The 17,571-nt window shown below is 42.2% G+C and overlaps 1 protein-coding gene across 2 annotated transcripts in view; it reads left to right on the top strand.

The window, feature by feature from the left end:
• The window catches only part of GTF3C1 (general transcription factor IIIC subunit 1), a 377,991-nt gene that overhangs the window by 80,990 nt on the left and 279,430 nt on the right, over positions 1-17,571 (top strand). For both annotated transcript variants that reach the window (XM_077448810.1, XM_077448811.1), the window contains exons 7-8: positions 7,762-7,917; positions 14,156-14,271. In XM_077448810.1, the coding sequence (XP_077304936.1) occupies positions 7,762-7,917; positions 14,156-14,271 (272 nt within the window). The remainder of the gene's footprint in view (positions 1-7,761; positions 7,918-14,155; positions 14,272-17,571) is intronic.

Raw genomic sequence — 17,571 nt, 5'->3', positions numbered from 1 at the left:
CTGCTGATCGAAAGATTTTTTTTTATCTTACTAATTTCATTGCTATCCATGTTTATTTATCATTGCCTGTGTGGAAGCTTCCTATTATTCCATAGCGCCGAGATGGGAGGAGTGGGGTAGGGAGAGTTTTTTTTTTTTTGTTTGTTTTTTTTCTTTCCAAAATTTTATATGAAATCCGTAATGTCAGTAATCGCTTATCTGAAACAAGGGGAACACATGGTATCCGTGGACATCCAAGGTGCTTATCTATACATCTCCCATGTACCCTCCACATCAGCATTTTCTATGCTTTACAGTGACAGACAATGACTTTGTCTCGTTACCTTTCGGCCTGGCCTCTGCTCCCAAGGTGTTTACAAAGATCTTGTCACCCTTGCTTGCCCTTCTCAGAGCTCAGGGTGTCCAAGTGACTGGCTATCTAGATGACCTTCTCCTAAAGGTTGCGTCTCCCTTGCAACTTTTACAAAATCTCCAAAAGACAATTCAACTGCTTCAGGCCTTTGACTGGGTGATCAACCTCAAACTCTGATCTGCAGCCTTCCATGTTCCTAGACTAGTATCTGGGCTTCATCCTAGACACATTTCAGACAAAAAGACTTTCTGGAAAGGGGTCTTCCACTACTTGACAGTTCAAAACATCCAGTTAAATAAAAGTGAAGCACTCCACACTTCAAACATTGAAAGTAGATAAGACAGCAAAACGCACTCCAGGCTGGATTACATAATGGTTGACCATAGATTGTTGGAGACAGTGTTGGAAACAAAGATAGGAATAGTGTCTGTCAGATCACTCCCCAGTGACAATGAAGATGAGGATACCTGGAATACATAGACATCCGTTTACCTGGCAATTAAATGAGAACCTTTTTACAGGATAATAAAATCGCAGAAACAATACAGAAAGAGAATTCTATTTTTCGACGAATGACACTGGTGAGGCGACAGGTGCTTCCCTATGGGAGGGACATAAAGCTTATGTTAGAGGTATCCTCATCTCCATAGGGGCAAGAAAAAAAAAGGAAAGAATAGAGAAAAGGGAGAAATTGATAAAGGAGGTCCACAGATTGGAGCAGGAACATAAAAAACAAAAGAGCCGACAACAGGAACTCTTTCATCAATTGATCAATAAGAGAGAGGAACTTAAAGATATGTATGACCGGAAAGCAAGGAGGGTATTAGAGGGGAGAGCCAGAGAGAGATACTATGGGGAAAACAAAACAGGTAAATATTTAGCGAGACAGGTGAAAAGAGAGAGATTAATTTTATTGAAAAAATTCAGGATAAGAATGGGAAGATGGTTCATACAACTAGGGAAATTGCGGAAGTATTTAAGCAATATTATGAAGCCCTGTATAATGTAGGCCAGAAAGGGATACAGGGGAAAGGGGAAAAGGTAAAAAAAATCTAAGAATTTTTGTACAAAGCAAAATTACCGCGTTTATTAGATAGTGATAGACATAATATGGATAGACCCATCACAGAAGAGGAAATCCCATAATGCACTAAAAGAAACGGCATCAGGTAAAAGCCCAGGCCCAGACGGGTATACGATCTCCTACTATAAAAAAAAATACAAGGAGATCTTGGTCCCTAAACTCTGTAAATAAATATATAAATGGATTAGGTACAAAATACGAAATGGGAGGAGAGGCCCTGTGTGCTAAAATTACGTTAATCCCGAAGGAGGGCAAGGATCACTTGCTCTGCTCTAATTATAGGCCGATAGCCTTATTGAATACAGATACAAAGCTATACGCTAACGTTTTGGCGTCTAGACTAAAGGAAAAAATGACAGAATTGGTACATCCGGATCAAGTCGGATTCATACCCGAGAGAGAAGGTAGGGATAATGGGGTGAGGGCATTGCTCCTTCTCCAGGCCCTAAAAAACAATGGGTCCCCAGGTCTATTCCTGTCAATGGATGCCGAGAAAGCATTCGACAGGGTAGACTGGGGACTCATGATAGAAACTCTAGAAGTTATGGGTATGGGCCCGAGGATGATCCAATGGATTAAAGTACTCTATAACCATCCGCAGGCTGCGGTAAAGGGTAACGGAGAAGCATCTGCACAACTCCAAATGGGAAACGGCACCAGACAGGGGTGCCCATTATCACCCCTTCTGTTTGCGCTATCTCTCGAACCGTTATTGGCCTCTATCCGAAACCACCCAGATATAAAGGGGATTAGGGTGGGGGAGGATGAGCACAAACTCACAGCATATGCGTATGATGTGCTTTTTTTCATCACCAACCCTAGGATAACGATTCCGAACTTGCTAAGGACGCTGGAAAAATTTGGTAAAATATCAAATTTGAAGATAAACCTTGGCAAGTCCGAAGCTCTAAATATTAATATTAGCAATCAGGAGGAGGTGAGACTCCGAGCAGAATTCCACTTCCCCTGGCGTAAGGAGATCAAATACCTGGGAGTTTTCCTCTCAGATACTATTAGGAAAATATACATGAATAACTACATCCCATTATTAGATGAAATTAAGAGAAATAAAAACAAATTTCAACTAGTCCTCTCTCGTGGTTAGGATGGATAAACGTGGTTAAAATGATTTTGGTCCCGAAGATCATATATAAGTTCCAAATGTTGCCCATTTCACTCTCTTTGGCCTTTTTTAGAATATTAAGAAAATTAATTTCTAAGTACATATGGCAATATAAAAAGCCGAGAATTGCTTTTGCGGTGTTAAGGGGGGGAAAAAACAAGGGGGGTTAGCGGTCCCGGATTTGAAAAGATATCATAATGCAGTGGTACTCTCACGGGTGGCGGAGTGGGCGAAAGATGTAAACGGTAAGAGCTGGGTTAGTTTAGAGAATGCAATATGTCAAGCACAATTAGGGAGAATAATATGGAACCCTCCACAATATAGGCCAATAGGTCCTAACACACATGAAATAACACGATATGCACTCAAAACCTGGGATCGAATCCATACACAAAATAAATGGGGTTATAATTCCCATTTGATTTTTTGGAACGAAAATGATTATTTTTAACCTGGAAAACAGGAAGTGGGGGGTAATGGGATAATAAAAAATAGTGCACAATTAAAAGATATATTAGTTAAGGGTAAGTTGGTCACTTTTCAAGCACTGAGGGAGGATACTGAATTTGAGGATTGATGCATAGCGGTTCCTCCAGTTACGTCAGTTTGTCGCAAAGCTTCCCCATCCAGTACGAAGTGAAGAACTAAGGCACTTTGAACGGCTTTGTCGGAGAGAAAAATCAAAAAATAACATGGCTCGAATATATAAAATACTCTCAGAGGGGGACGAACTGGAGGACCCGGGGTTTATCAAAAAATGGGAAAATGAGTTGGGGTCACAGTGTAGCACTCAAACTAGAAAGAAAATTTTTAAATTAGTTCACTGTGCGGTGGTGGATAATAAACTGATAGAGACGAATTATAAATGCCTAGCAAGGTGATATGCCACCCCTGATAAATTGAGCAAATTTGGAGTTGAACAATCCTCGGATTGCCGGCGGGGATGTAAGAAAATTGGGAATATGGGCCACATTTGGTGGGACTGTCCCATTATTAAAAAATATTGGAGGAAGATTATTGATATAATAAAAGTTGCAACTAAAAAAGAAATAAGAGAAGACCCATGGATTGTTTTATTCCATGGGACAGACGAACCCATAAAGCAATATAAATCCTCGCTAATCCCCATACTGCTTGACACCGCGAAAGGTTTAATTCCGAAAAAATGGAGATAGGAGAGCCCTAAAATACAGGATTGGATCTTCCGAGTAAATGAAATACAAAACATGGAATGTTTTAATGAAGGGGGAGAGGACTTAACAGTAAAAGAGGGCGGTGTTGGGAAATGGGAACCCTGGGAAAAATTTAAAAAATCATGGAGATATGTTGAGGAAATAACACAATAATATTAAGGAAAAATATGAAAAAGATGATTTAATCATTAATCCCAGGAGAAACCTGCAAGGAAGGGTAGGAGGGGGGGTAGGGAGGGGGCGTGGGAAGACAGAAGGGAATTTTAAGGTTTAGAGGGAGCATGTATAAATTAAGAAGGTATTCAGAAATGTTTGTAAATGGGAATAATGTGTTTCTTACTATTTTTGTACATTGATGGGAAAAAAATAAAAATAAAGATAAAAAAAAAAAGACAGCAAAACGTAATATTGCAAATAAAAATAAGTCCTAAATAAAGTCTCAAATGCCACGCATGTGAAAAATGAAGTGATTAAGGCCCCTTTCACACATGCGGAACGTATGTCCGTATTTCATCCATCCGTTTGCGGATGAAATACGTTCATGCATGCATTCGTATGGGGTAGCGGGTGTCTGCTGATGAACATCCGCAGACACCTGATATCGTCCATCTCCGCTATTGTCCTATTCTGCAGACGGAGGAAAATCCTATTTCTCTATCCGTCTGCAGAGCGGATCGGATGAACACGGACAGACGGTCCGTGTTCACCCGATCCCCCATAGAGGAGAGCGGAGAGCTGACAGGGTGGTCCCTGCACAGTGTGCCGTGACCGCCCTGTCACCGGCCGGCTCAGTGGGGATAAACGGAGCGATCCCCGCTGAGCAAGTGGATCATCATGGGGCGGATCAATACGGATCCGTCCCATGTGAAAGGGGCCTAAAAGAGAATTGTTTTTGTTTTTATCTTGATCTGGCAAATTTGTGAATTTGAGCAATTCTTCAGTGTATACAAACATGTCCAAAACACCCTGAACAACTTGTAACACAGACCTCATTAATGAAAAGGAGGTAAGTAAACACTTTTTAGTGCAGCCAGTCAGCATGCAGATATAGTTTCCAGCTCTCCAGTCCTCAGCATTTAATGAACATATAAATCACAAACATGGTGTCTTTTATAGTGTAAACTGCTTGTTCTGGCACTTTATTCCTACATGTAAAAATCATAATTTATTTTCTAGGAAATTACTCAGAACACCCAAACATTATAGATATTTATATATTTTTTTTTAGCAGAGACCCTAGGGAATAAAATGGCGGCCGTTGCAACTTTTTATGTCACGTGGCCTTTGCGCATCGGTTTTTCAAACGCGTTTAAGAAAAAGAAAAACGATTTCATGAATTTAAAAAAATAAAATGGTACATTTACCAATATAACAATTATTTTGTATAATGTGAAAGATGATGATACGCCAAGTAGATCCCCAACGTGTCACGCTTTAAAATTGCGCACACTCGTGGAATGGCGCCAAACTTTGGTACTTAAATAGGCGATGCTTTAAAAATGTTTACAGGTTACTTGCTTAGAGTTAGAGGAGGTCCTGGGCTAGAAATGGTGTGCTTGCTCTGACACACGCAGTGATGCCTCACATATGTGATTTGAACGCTGATTACATATGTGCATATGACTTGTGTATGTGTTTGTTTCTGTTTATGCGGGGACGGGGGTGCTTTAATTTTTTTTTTATGGTTTTTTTTTTTTTTTTTTTTTTTTACACTTTTTCTCACTTTTATTCCTATTACAAGGAATGTAAACATCTTTTGTAATAAAAATAGTGCATTACAGGTCCTCTTTATGGAAAGATGTGGGGTCTGTAAAACCCCGCATCTCTCCTTCATGCTGGAAAGGCTGAGATCAAAAAATAAACGGTCTTAGCCTTTCTAGCCATGTCCCCTGCATGGTTTAATTCTGCTCCTGGGAATTGGTGTCATAAAGATGACTGGGGACCATCTGGTCACCAGAAATCTCTATTCTCAACTTTCGGCGGCAACCAATTTCATTCTCCGGCTCGCTGATCGCAGGGAGAAGTCGGTAGAAGCACCAGAGGGTGGCGGGAGGGGACTGAACCCATGGGTGGCATGGGTATCTATGCCCGGAAGAGGGAGTAAAATATCTGTATTTAGACATGTGACAACGGAGGTGGGGAGGATTCCCAAAAGGCAGAAGATACATTTTTTGGTGGAACTCTGCTTTAATGGTATATTGGTAAATAGTGAAGTGGAAATTTAGAGAATAAAAACTTAGCCTTTTAAAGCTACTGCTTTGCTTAGACAAACACGTTCCACTGTTTCTCCTTTCCTCGGGTCCTTACAAGGGGCACCCACCCCTCTTCATAATCCACCATTGTTGGGTAAATAGGGAATTTTATCTCTAGAGCTCATGCTCTCAAAAAAACACCTTCTCTTGTGCCAGATTTCTTGAAACATCCTGGGCCTTTTGGCACCATGTCTCCGATGCTCAAATCTGCAAGGCTACTACCTGTTCATACCCTTTTCAAATGTTTTACTGGGTGCATGTTCAGTCTTTTGCTAATGCAGCTTTCAGCCTCAAGGTTCTTGCTATGGCACTCTGAACCTGTATTTTTTTAACTCCTGTTTTGTTGCCCAACCTTGTATGGCATTGCTTTGGTATTCCCATGGTGTGTGAAAAACTTGCCGTAATTGTCCGGTACTGTACAATTAAAATAAGAGGAATTTTGACTTGCCTGTAAATTCCTTATCTTGGATAGTAGATAGGACACGGGCCACCCTCCCTAAACTCTCTCATTGTTAACTACATTGCTTGTTACAAAACTGAGGACTAATGTCACGTACACACAATCGGAATTCTCGACAGAAAAAGCTCTGATGGTTTTTCCGACGGAATTCGGCTCAAGCTGTCTTGCCTACACATGGTCACATCAAATTCCGATCGTTTATAACGCTGTGACGTACAACACGTACGATGTGACTAGAAAAAGGAAGTTCAATAGCCAGTAGCCAATAGCTTCTGTCTCGTAGTTGAATCTGAGCATGCGTGATTTTTGGCTGGTCGCAATTACATACACATGATCGGAATTACCGATAGGAAGTTTTTCCGTCTGGAAAATTGAGAACATGTTATCAATTTTTGGCTGGCGGAAATTTGTACAGCTAAACTCCAATGGAGCATACACACGGTCGCCTTTTTCTATGAAAAGCTCTCGTTCTTTTTTTGGCCGGAATTCCGATCGTGTATACCCGGCATTAGACTCCATACACACCATTAGATTTTCTGCAGATTTTTGTCTTCGGATTTACCAAATTCATGTAGTGCAAGGGCCTGCCTGATTGCATACAAATTGAAACTCTTAAGTTTTGACCTCATAATATATGGTTTTGGTAAATCTAGACAATCTGCAGAAAATCAAAAAGTGTGTATGAGGTCTTATGCCCCATTCACACGGTCGGAAATTCCGATGGAAAAAGTCTTCTTATGTTGTTGGAAAATAGATCTTGTGTGGGCTCTATCGGACTTTTTCTGTCAGAATTTCCGATGGAAAAAGTTTGAGAACTGGATCCAAATTTTTCCAACAACAAAATCCAATCAGACTTTTTCCGATCGTGTGTAGAGAATTCCAACGCACAAAGTGGCACGCATGCTCCGAAAAAATTTGGAGATGAAAGCTATTGACTACTGGCCTCCACGTAGCCCCGTCTTGCGTGTATAACGTCACCTTGTTCTGAACGATCGGATTTTACGACAACTTTGTGCGATCGTGTGTATGCAAGACAAGTTTCAGCCAAAATCCATGGGAAAAAAATCAGACAGATTTTGTGGTCGGAATGTCCGACCATGTGTATGGGGCATTAGAGTGGGTTAGCGTTCTAGGGAAGTGTCCCAGGGGAGAGGCGTATGTATACTCAAAAGCTTGCCTATGTGTAATTGCTTGAAGGTACGAGCCTATATACCATGATGTATGAATAAGTTGCCTGTGTACTGTACTGCAAAATATAGAAATTACAGGAAGTAAAAATGTTTTTTATCTGATGTAGGTACCGACATTATGGTCCGATGTATCAAGCTGATTAAAGAATATAAAAGAAAAAAAGATGACGAGGATGATGAAGATGAAGAAGATTTGAAATCTGCATCAGTTCCCATCGACATAATATATGAGAAGGACATGTTAACACAAACCTATGAGCTCAGTATGTGTTTTTTCCCTTTTTGTATCTATATCTTTAAGGAGTTGTAAAGGCAGAAGGTTTGTTATCTTAATGCATTCTATGCATTAAGCTAAAACACCTTGTGTGTAGCAGCCTCCCAAGCACCCCCTAATTCAGTAATGGCGAACCTTGGCACCCCAGATGTTTTGGAACTACATTTGCCATGATGCTCATGCATTCTGCAGTGTAGTTGAGCATCATGGGAAATGTAGTTCCAAAACATCTGGGGTGCCAAGGTTTGCCATCACTGCCCTAATTACTTAACTGAGCCCCATCTCTCTCCGGCGATGTCCACGAGTGTCCATCTGGGACTCTGCTTCTGATTGGTTGAGACACAGCAGCTGCGCCATTGACTCCCGCCGCTGTCAAACAAAGTCAGTTAGCCAAGCAGGAGAAGGGGGGCTGGGTTTATTTTGCTAAGAAATTACATTGAAAAACGTCCCTTAGCATTTCTGGCCATGGTTATCTTGAGTAAGGGCAGATGATTTATGTAGCATTTACTTCCTGGAATCAATCTGCCCTTAGCGCAAGCATACAGGCAGGAGGATGTGCTTACCCAACACAAAAAAACCCACAAAAAAAACACTCTCCTCCCCTCCTGAAGACTCCTGGGCAGTGTTGGTCCTCTTACTTTAAAAAAGTAAATTAAGTTACAAATTACTTCTCTCAAAAAGTAATTGCGTTAGTAACTCTGTCACTACATTGGAAAAGTAATTAGTTACTCATCAAGTAACTGTGACTTTTTTTTAATATTCTATAGATGGGACTAGCGAAGGAAATGCATGTCGCCGCCTTCATCGGCAAGTTTGACACCTTGGGAGCCCGTCGCTTGGTATGGATTCAAAGGGGAACCCCTACGTCGAAAAAACGGTGTGGGGGATCCCCCAAACTCCATAGCAGACCCTTGTCCGAGCACGCAGCCTGGCCGGTCAGGAAAGAGGGTGGGGATGAGCAAGCGTACCAGGCTGCGTGCCCTTAACATGGGGGGGTGCTTTTGGGAAGGAGGGCCCTGCGACCCCCCCCCCCCACTCCAAAGCACCTTGTCCCCATGTTAATGAGGACAAGGGCTTCTTCCCGACAGCCCTGGCCATTGGTTGTTGGAGTCTGCGGGCGGGGGGCTTATCGGAATCCAGGAGCCCCCTTTAATAAGGGGGCCCCCAGATTCTGACCCCCCTACCCTATGTGAATGAGTATGGGGTATGATGTACCACTACCCATTCACCTGGGGGAAAAAGTGTTAATAAAAAAGACACAACACAGGTTTTTAAAGTACTTTACTAGACAGCTCCGGGGGTCTTCTTCGGACTTCGGGGTCTTCTCGCTGGGCTCCTTCGCTATCTTCTGCTCTTTTACCGCTAGCTCTTTTACTAGCGGAGGACCCCGGCTTTCTCCTTCGTCACCACCGCCGTCATCTGGGGGTCTTCTTCCGACTTTGGGGGTCTTCTTCCGACTTTGGGGGTCTTGTCACGCTTTTCACTTCTTCTGCCAGGCCTCCACTATTTTCTTACAGCTCTTTTACTAGCGTTGGCCCGGTCTTGTTGCTGTCACCTTCTACCTTCCTTTTTTTTTTTTTCCTTCCTTCCTTCCTCCCTCCCTCCCTCCTGCCCACAGACCCTGACAACCAATGACCAGGGTTATCGGAAAGAGGCCCTTGTCCTCATCAACATTGGGACAAGGTGCCATGCGGCCTGGTACAGTTTAGGAGTGGGGGGGTTGCTCCCCCTTTCCTGACCAGTCAGGCTGCGTGCTCGGATAGGGGTCTGCTATGGACTTTGGGGGGACCCCCACGCTGTTTTTTCAGCGTAGGGGTTCCCCTTTAAATCCATACCAGGCGACGGGGCTCGCAAAGTGTCAATCTCGCCGATGGAGGCGGCGACATTCACTTCCTTCGCTAGTCCTGTCTACCTGGAGTCACGGTCGAAATGAACGGACTTTACTCCGTTTGTGGGCAAGTCCATTCATTTCAAAAGTCTGGCGGACTAGCACACAGACGGGCGGATTAGTCCGGCGGACAATTTTTGAGTCAAGACTTCTTTCGAAGTCCGCTGGACTTTTGGGAACAAAAAGTCAGCCAGAGCCCACACACGGGCGAATTGTCCGACGGACCATAGTTCGATCGTGTGTACGCGCCATTAGAAGCAGAGATGGTGGAGGACTTGGGATGCATCGATTGCACAGTGCACTGCAATTCCAATTGTCAGACAGTCACTTACTTGAATGCCTCCGGGGATGCCTTTCCTCATGGGGAGAGAGAGAGAGAGAGAGACCCTCCCCTTCACTCGATTGGTGTCAGCTGACTTCATTTTTCAGTGTCCGCCCCGCCTCCCTACATTCCTGGGATGTATATCATTTGCCTAGTCTAATGTTTACTACCTGTGCAATTATACGCAATAAAACAGTGCTCTCTTATTTGCTTAGGCCTGGGAGCCAGAAAGTAGCTGAATAAATGTAAAAAAATAAAAATTCAAACAAGAAAATATGCTATGCTTTCCTATCAATTTACCAATGTTAGCAGCATAAGGATTGAAAATAGTCTGTGTTGACTGAGAGAGTGAAGTTCTGCTTTAAAGCATATTGGAAATCCACCCATACCCTTAACTTCCTTCAGCAATGCAATGTCTGTTGGCTCCATTACTAGCTCGTCTTCATCCAGTCTTCTGAGTTCTGCATCTTCCCAACATCTTGACTAGCTGATCTCAGATAACTTAACTCTCAAACGGGATTTATTTCTACCCAGTGCTGATGCATGCCATAAATGTATGCTTCTCCATCCATACAATGCTTGATTCTGGACTTTACATTGATGTAAAAAAAACATAAGTGTGTGTATGTGTGTTTTATACACACAATACTGTACAAAAGTCTTAGGCAGCTGTGAAAAAATGCTCTAAAAGTGTTTAATATAATATTTTTTTATCAATTGACAAAATGTAAAGTAAATGAACAGAAGAGAAATCCGAATAAAATTAATATTTGTGGAACTCGGCAGGTAGGCTGTTCCAAACATCTTGGGGAATTAACAGATCTTCTGTGGATGTAGGCTGCCTCAAATCACGGTTCCTAATGATGTTTGCTGTATGTTTTTGTTTTTTTTTCTTGCTACATAATCAGTTTGGGGCCAGTCATATGCCTCCCTGATGGTATGGCATGATTGATAAGTATCTGCCTGTATTTCAGCATTGAAGACACCCTTGATCCTGACCAAATCTCCCCACTCCATTTGCAGAAATGCAGCTGCAAACTTGCAGGTAATCACAATGCTTCAGCCTTGCCTGCAGACACTCATTAGACTGCTCCCCAGCCCTTTGGCAAACAAACTGCCTCCTGCTACAGCCAAATAATTAAAAATTTGACTCATCAATCCAGAGGACTTGCTACCATTTTTCTGCACCCCAGTTCCTATGTTTTTGTATGCATACTTGAGTCTCTTTGCCTTGTTTTCACATTGGAGTTGAGGCTTTTTTTGTGCATTTCTTCCATGAAGACCAGTTCTTGCCTGACTTGTCTGGAGAGTAGATGTGTGTACCTGGGCCCCACTGGTTTCCGCCAGTTCTGTGCTGATGGCCATCGGACGTCGAAGGGAAGCAAGCATGATGTGTGTTTATATCTGCTACATTACGTTTTCTTGGCTGACCTCTGCGTCTACAGTCCTCAACGTTGCCCAATCAGTGGTGTCCTCAATGCTGAGAAATATAGACGGATATCTGTAAATCATGCCATTCCATCAGCGAGGTGTGTGATTTGGCTCCAAATTTATTCTGCAGCAGGACAACGACCCCAAACATACAGCCAATGTCATTAAGAACTCTTCAGCGTAAAGAATTCCTGATTGAAAGTGATCAAAGTGAAGGTTTGACCCCAAAGATCTCAACATTGAGTCTGTCTGGGTTTACATGAAGAGACAAAAGAATTTGAGGCAGCTTATGTCCATCAGAAACTCTGTGCATAAGCACTGTGTGTACTTAGAATAATTGATGCTGGTTTGAAGCTAAAGGGTGGTCACATCAAATATTGACTAGATTTGGATTTATCTTCTGTTCAATTAAATAAACTAATAACACTTTTATTTATGAAAGCATTCCTAACGACAGCATTTTTTTCACACATGCATTAAACTTTTGCACAGTACTGTGTGTGTGATATTATATATACTCTATTCATTAATGCAAGGAAGGGGCAAAGGGGTGCTAGGGAAGCACACAGGAGCCTGGGGCAGCAAGACAACGATGAAGTGGCATGTGGAGGAACTGATGCCCTCCAATTACCTCTTGCAGCTGCTGAATGTCTGTGGGAGGGAGAGGGGGAGAAGTGGGTATTCAGTGGCTAAATGGAGGGATTGGTTTCTCTACATGATGCTGCCCTCCTATTCAGGCATGTGGGGGAGCACGGGGTGCCTGAAGCATGGGGCTGGGTTGCAATGGGGACCCCTGGACGCATGCTTCTGCATTAAAGCAGCCCGCTCATTTTAATGGACTTCCAAAATTTCTTTTGAATGAACTAACAATGCACTGCAACAGACAAAAGAAAAGCACACAACCCTTTTTTATGCGCTGTGTTGTCTGCTACTGTACAGTGTGTTTGAGATGCCACTCGCAATGAATGGTACCACACATAGACCCATGTTCATTACCACAACACAGAAGTGTGAATGGGCCTTAATGGAAACCGTAATTATTAGAGTAAATTTTTCTTCATTTGTTTCTGTGTTTTAATGTGTTGACCTATCTCTATATAAATACTTGCCTACCGCTGTGAGTATGTGTGTGTATATAATATAATATATATATATATATATATACACACGTTAGCAGAATGGCACGGCTGGGCAAAGTAACGTACCCGTATGTTACTTTGAATTTCCCGCCGTGTGCGTGCCTGCCTGACGGAGCTGAAGACCTGGGAGATGCCGATGTAAACAGCATCTCCCTGTTTTGCCTAGTGACAGGACACATCCGCTCCCTGTCATCGGGAGCAGCAATCAGTGTCGTGTCACACACAGCCCATCCCCCAGACAGTTAAAAACACTCCCCCAGGACACACTTAACCCCTCCCCGCCCCCTAGTGGTTAACCTCTTCACTGCCAGTGACATTTTTACAGTAATCAATGCAATTTTATAGCTGTATTAATGCCAGTGGTCCCAAAAATGTGTCAGAATTGTTCGATGGGTCCGCAATAATGTCGCAGTCACGATAAAAATCGTTGATCGCTGCCATTACTAGTAAAAAAATAAAAATAAATTGTTAATAGAAATGCCATAAAGCTAGCCCCTATTTTGTAGACGCTATAACTTTTGCGCAAACTAATCAATAAAAGTTTTTTAAACCAAAAATATGTAGAAGAATACGTATAGGCCTAAACTGAGGGGGGAAAAATAGTTTTTATATATTTTTGGGGGATATTTTTTATAGAAAAAAGTAAAAAATAATGTTTTTTTTATTTTGTTTTTTTTCCGTTTATAGCGGAAAAAATTAAAACTGCAGAGGTGAATACCACCAAAGAAAGCTCTATTTGTGGGAATAAAAAGGACGTCAATTTTGTTTGGAAGCCACGTCGCATGGCTGCGCAATTGTCAGTTAAATCGACACAGTGCCGAATCGCTAAAAGTGATCTGGTCAGGAAGGGGTTAAATCCTTCCGGGGCTGAAGTGGATAATCTTAGTTTTACAATTAAACTTCTATTATATGACAAAAGGTTCCAAGAGCTCTGCTGGTGAGCTAAAAAGAAATCCTATTTGGAATGTCTGATTTTCAATTTCATACTGAATCTTCTGATGAGAAATGGGTGATTTTTCGCATTCAGCTTCAGCTTTTGAATCCTGTAAATGTTGGCCTTGTTTTAGCACTGCTGAGGAGGATATGTACCAGTTTAAAAACCATGCGAGAATCCTCCCATCTTACTCAAAAGAACACAAATAACATGTAATATTTTAGATTTACTTGGAAAACCTAGTAAGCTGGAAAACATATACAAAACACTGTGTACTTCTACACAGGTGTATTGTTCCTATAGTGCCAAAGTCTGTTGGATACATTATTATTATTTTTTTTTTTTTTAGTTGAATCCTTCTCAGAAGTGTTGTGGTATCTTCACTGGAACTTTACTCAGCTGTGTATCCAAATACTAAATGCTGTTTTTTTTTGTTTGTTTGTTTTGTTTTTATTTTGGTGACTTTGATTTCATACAATGTATATATTTTTTTTTCTTTCTTTTTCTTTGCAGTTGAAAATCAAGGCACAAATGGAATTTCACAAAGAGAGATAAGATTGGCAATGAATGTGGGGAAGCTGGAAGCCAGAATGTTGTGTCGTTTATTAGAAAGATACAAGTTGATTAAGGTTAGATATTTTGTCTTGGGGAGGGGGGCGGGGGTTAGGGTTGGGTCATTGTATGTCTTTAAAAGAAAAATCATAACTTATTATTCATAAAGGATGACTGCACTTTCTTTGTTGTACATCTCAGGACAAAGGCTGTCTTTATCTCCATTACAGTAGGTTTATGCTGTCACCTTCAGATGATTGGACACTGGCAAAAAGATGGAGTACCATCCTAGGCATAATCCCTCCACATTAACCAAGGCTTTAGTTTTTGTAGCAATCCATGAAACACAAAGGCAGCGAGGTGGGATATCTGAGGCCTGTGGTTTAATCCAAGGAAAGGATTTTACAGGTAAACTAAAAATCCCTTGCTTATATATCCCAGACACAGAGTATCTTCATCTCCATTACAATAAGTATGTCCCAAAACACTGATTATGAGGGAAGGACAACAAGCCAACAGGTCCCAAACTTAAATATGTTGCCATGTGGACTGGCAGGGTGCTACTGTATACAGGGCCAGGTCAGTGATTCTCAACTGGGCACATCAAAGTACATGCACAAAATCTCCCCGCAGCTCCTCTATCCAGACAAAGTCAAACTCTTAGCTGCTAACATCATCTGCATATTCATTAGAACAAGGAGGAGATCCAGGCTAAAAGTATATTAACCAACCATCTGTGAACATGGATAGATAAAAACCTTCAGCTGGCATGCGGACGCTCAGGACAAAGGAATCGCAATGTTTTGGAGTGAAAACTCCCTTTTCAAGTGGGATCCTCCTCTCGGTTGGGAAAGGGGCTTTTACATCGAAACATACTCTAGTGTTCGGTTATGTCTCTATATGATGCTTTCTTTTGGAAATGTATGAAAATCAAAAAGTTAAGCGTTTGTAGTGCTGCCTATTATTTTTATTTATAGGATATTAATAATGCTTAAACGTTCTGATCTTTCCACCTCAACAAATGTTTCTGTGGTTTGAAGTGAAGTGTCTGCCATTCAGGCTGCAAACAAGTCCCAGAGTGTTCACCAGGGTCTCGGCTCCTGTTCTGGGCTGCTGCGTTCCTGAGGTATTCCTGTTGTAGGCTGCCTGGATGACTTTCTTCAAAGGGAGCAATTTGCTTCATTACTCAAGGCCAGTAGTGTCTCACATGTTATGACCATTTCATGTCTTCAATAACACACCCCAGCTGCTGTATCAATTTGAGTACCAAATTAATAAAAATAATACAGCACTAATTATCCACACGCATTATAATGTGCACCATCCCGTTAAACAAAAACACTATAATTTAAAGTGGTTGTAAACCCTTACAACACACTTTGACCTACAGGTAAGCCTAGATTAAGGCTTACCTGTAGGTCCAAGAAATATCTCCTAAACCTACACGGTTTAGGAGATATTTACCGAAAGACAGGCACAGCTGTCTACGGCGCATGCGTTGTAGACAGCAGCGCGCAGGCGCACTGAGCGTGTCGGCTCCTGTGCGCATGCGCGGGAGTGACGTAATCGCGGCTTCGCCGAATGACAGCGGCTGAGCAGCGAGACCCACCGAGAAGATGGATGCGCCAGACTACAGGGGACAGCGGTGACATCCCTGGCGCCTGTGTCCGGTAAGTGACACATAATGGACTACTATGCGATGCATAGTAGTCCATTATGCTTTGCCTTTGCAGGGAATGAAAGAGGAAGTAAACCCATTAGGGTTTACTTCCTCTTTAAATGTCTGTGATTCTATATTACTTTCAACTTTTTATTGGTTTTAAGATGAACATTCCGTCAGTAATGATTAGTTATTTTGGTATTACTTTCCACATTATATAAGCCATAGAATAACATACAATTAGAGAGTATGTAATGAAAACTGAAAAATAATAATAATTGAAATGACAAGGATAACCGATATTGGTCATATAGTTGAAAAACCATGTTCGCCCGCCACAAATGGGAACTATCTGTAGGCGGAGATTGGTTTCTAATTAGAGGTCGACCGATATGGGTTTTTCTCTGGCCGATGCCGATATTTAGAAATCATGGCGGCCGATAGCCGATATATGATGCCGATTTTTTTTGGGCCGATATGTTAGGCCGATTTTATTTTATTTATTTATTTTTAATCCCCCTTGATCTAACACACCTTTCCCACTGGGGCGTTTTTTAAGGCGCTTTTGGGCTAAAAATAGCGCCTGTAAAGTGCCTGCAAAATGGCTCCCCTGAAGTCTGTGTGAAAGACAGAGTGCTTTCACACTGAGGCGATGCGCTGGCAGGATCTTAAAAAAAAAAAAGTCCTGCAAGCAGCACGTTTGGAGTGGTGTATACCGCTCCTCCACCACTCCTGCCCATTGATATGAATGGGCACCACTGCCGAAGCGCATGCAATGCGATTTGGCAGCGGTGCTTCATGGGCGCATTTAACCTCTTCCTTGGCAGCTAGCTGGGTTATATGTGCCCCACTAGCAGCCAAATAGCACCGCTAAAATGATGGTAAAGAGCCGCTAAAACTTGCGTTTTACCATCAACGTCTGCCCGCTCCAGTGTGAAAGCAGCCTTCATAAGTGATACAGAAAATTTCTTACACTTAAAGCGGAGGTCCACCCTAAAATGGACCTTCCGCTCATCGGATTCCTCCCCCCCTCCGGAGCCACAATTGGCACCTTTCAGGGGGGAGGGGGGTGCAGTTACCTGGATAATCCAGGTAACTGCACCCACTTCCGGGCTAGCTCTCTGCGGAAAGGGGCGTACATTACGCCCCTTTCCGCAAGTGCCCGCCCCCTTCCGCAAGTGCCCCGCTGCCTGCTGGGAAACACACACATCCCAGAGGCAGCGGGGACCGTCCTCATTGCGCTGCGCGGCTCGCGCATGCGCAGTAGGGAGCACTCGAGTGTCGATCTAGAGATCGGCTTCGGGTGCCGACATCGCGGGCTCGCTGGACAGGTAAGTGTCACTATTTTAAAAGTCAGCAGCTGCAGTATTTGTAGCTGCTGGCTTTTAAAAAAAAAAAACGCGGAGTCCCGGCGGACTCCCGCTTTAAACATTTATTAAACAAAACAAACCTCCAATCAGTTTACTTGTATGTATGATCTAGATAAAAAAAAAAACCTATATATTAAATAAAAACGGGTAGTCAAAACTTTTGGACAAAAAAAAAAAAAAATGGGCTAACTTTACTGTTTTTATTTTATTTTTATTTTTTAAATGGTGTATTTTTTTCCCAAAAAAATGCATTTGAAAGACTTCTGTGCAAATGCCGTGTGACATAAAATATTGCAACAACCGCTATTTTATTCCCTAGGATCTCTGCTAAAAAAATATATATATAT

The sequence above is a fragment of the Lithobates pipiens genome, unplaced genomic scaffold (assembly GCF_037356315.1).
Source record: "Lithobates pipiens isolate NorthernLeopardFrog02 unplaced genomic scaffold, aLitPip1_a1.2 Scaffold_22, whole genome shotgun sequence".
In the NCBI taxonomy this organism is placed as follows: Eukaryota; Metazoa; Chordata; class Amphibia; order Anura; family Ranidae; genus Lithobates; species Lithobates pipiens.
This window is presented reverse-complemented; position numbering and strand designations above follow the sequence as displayed.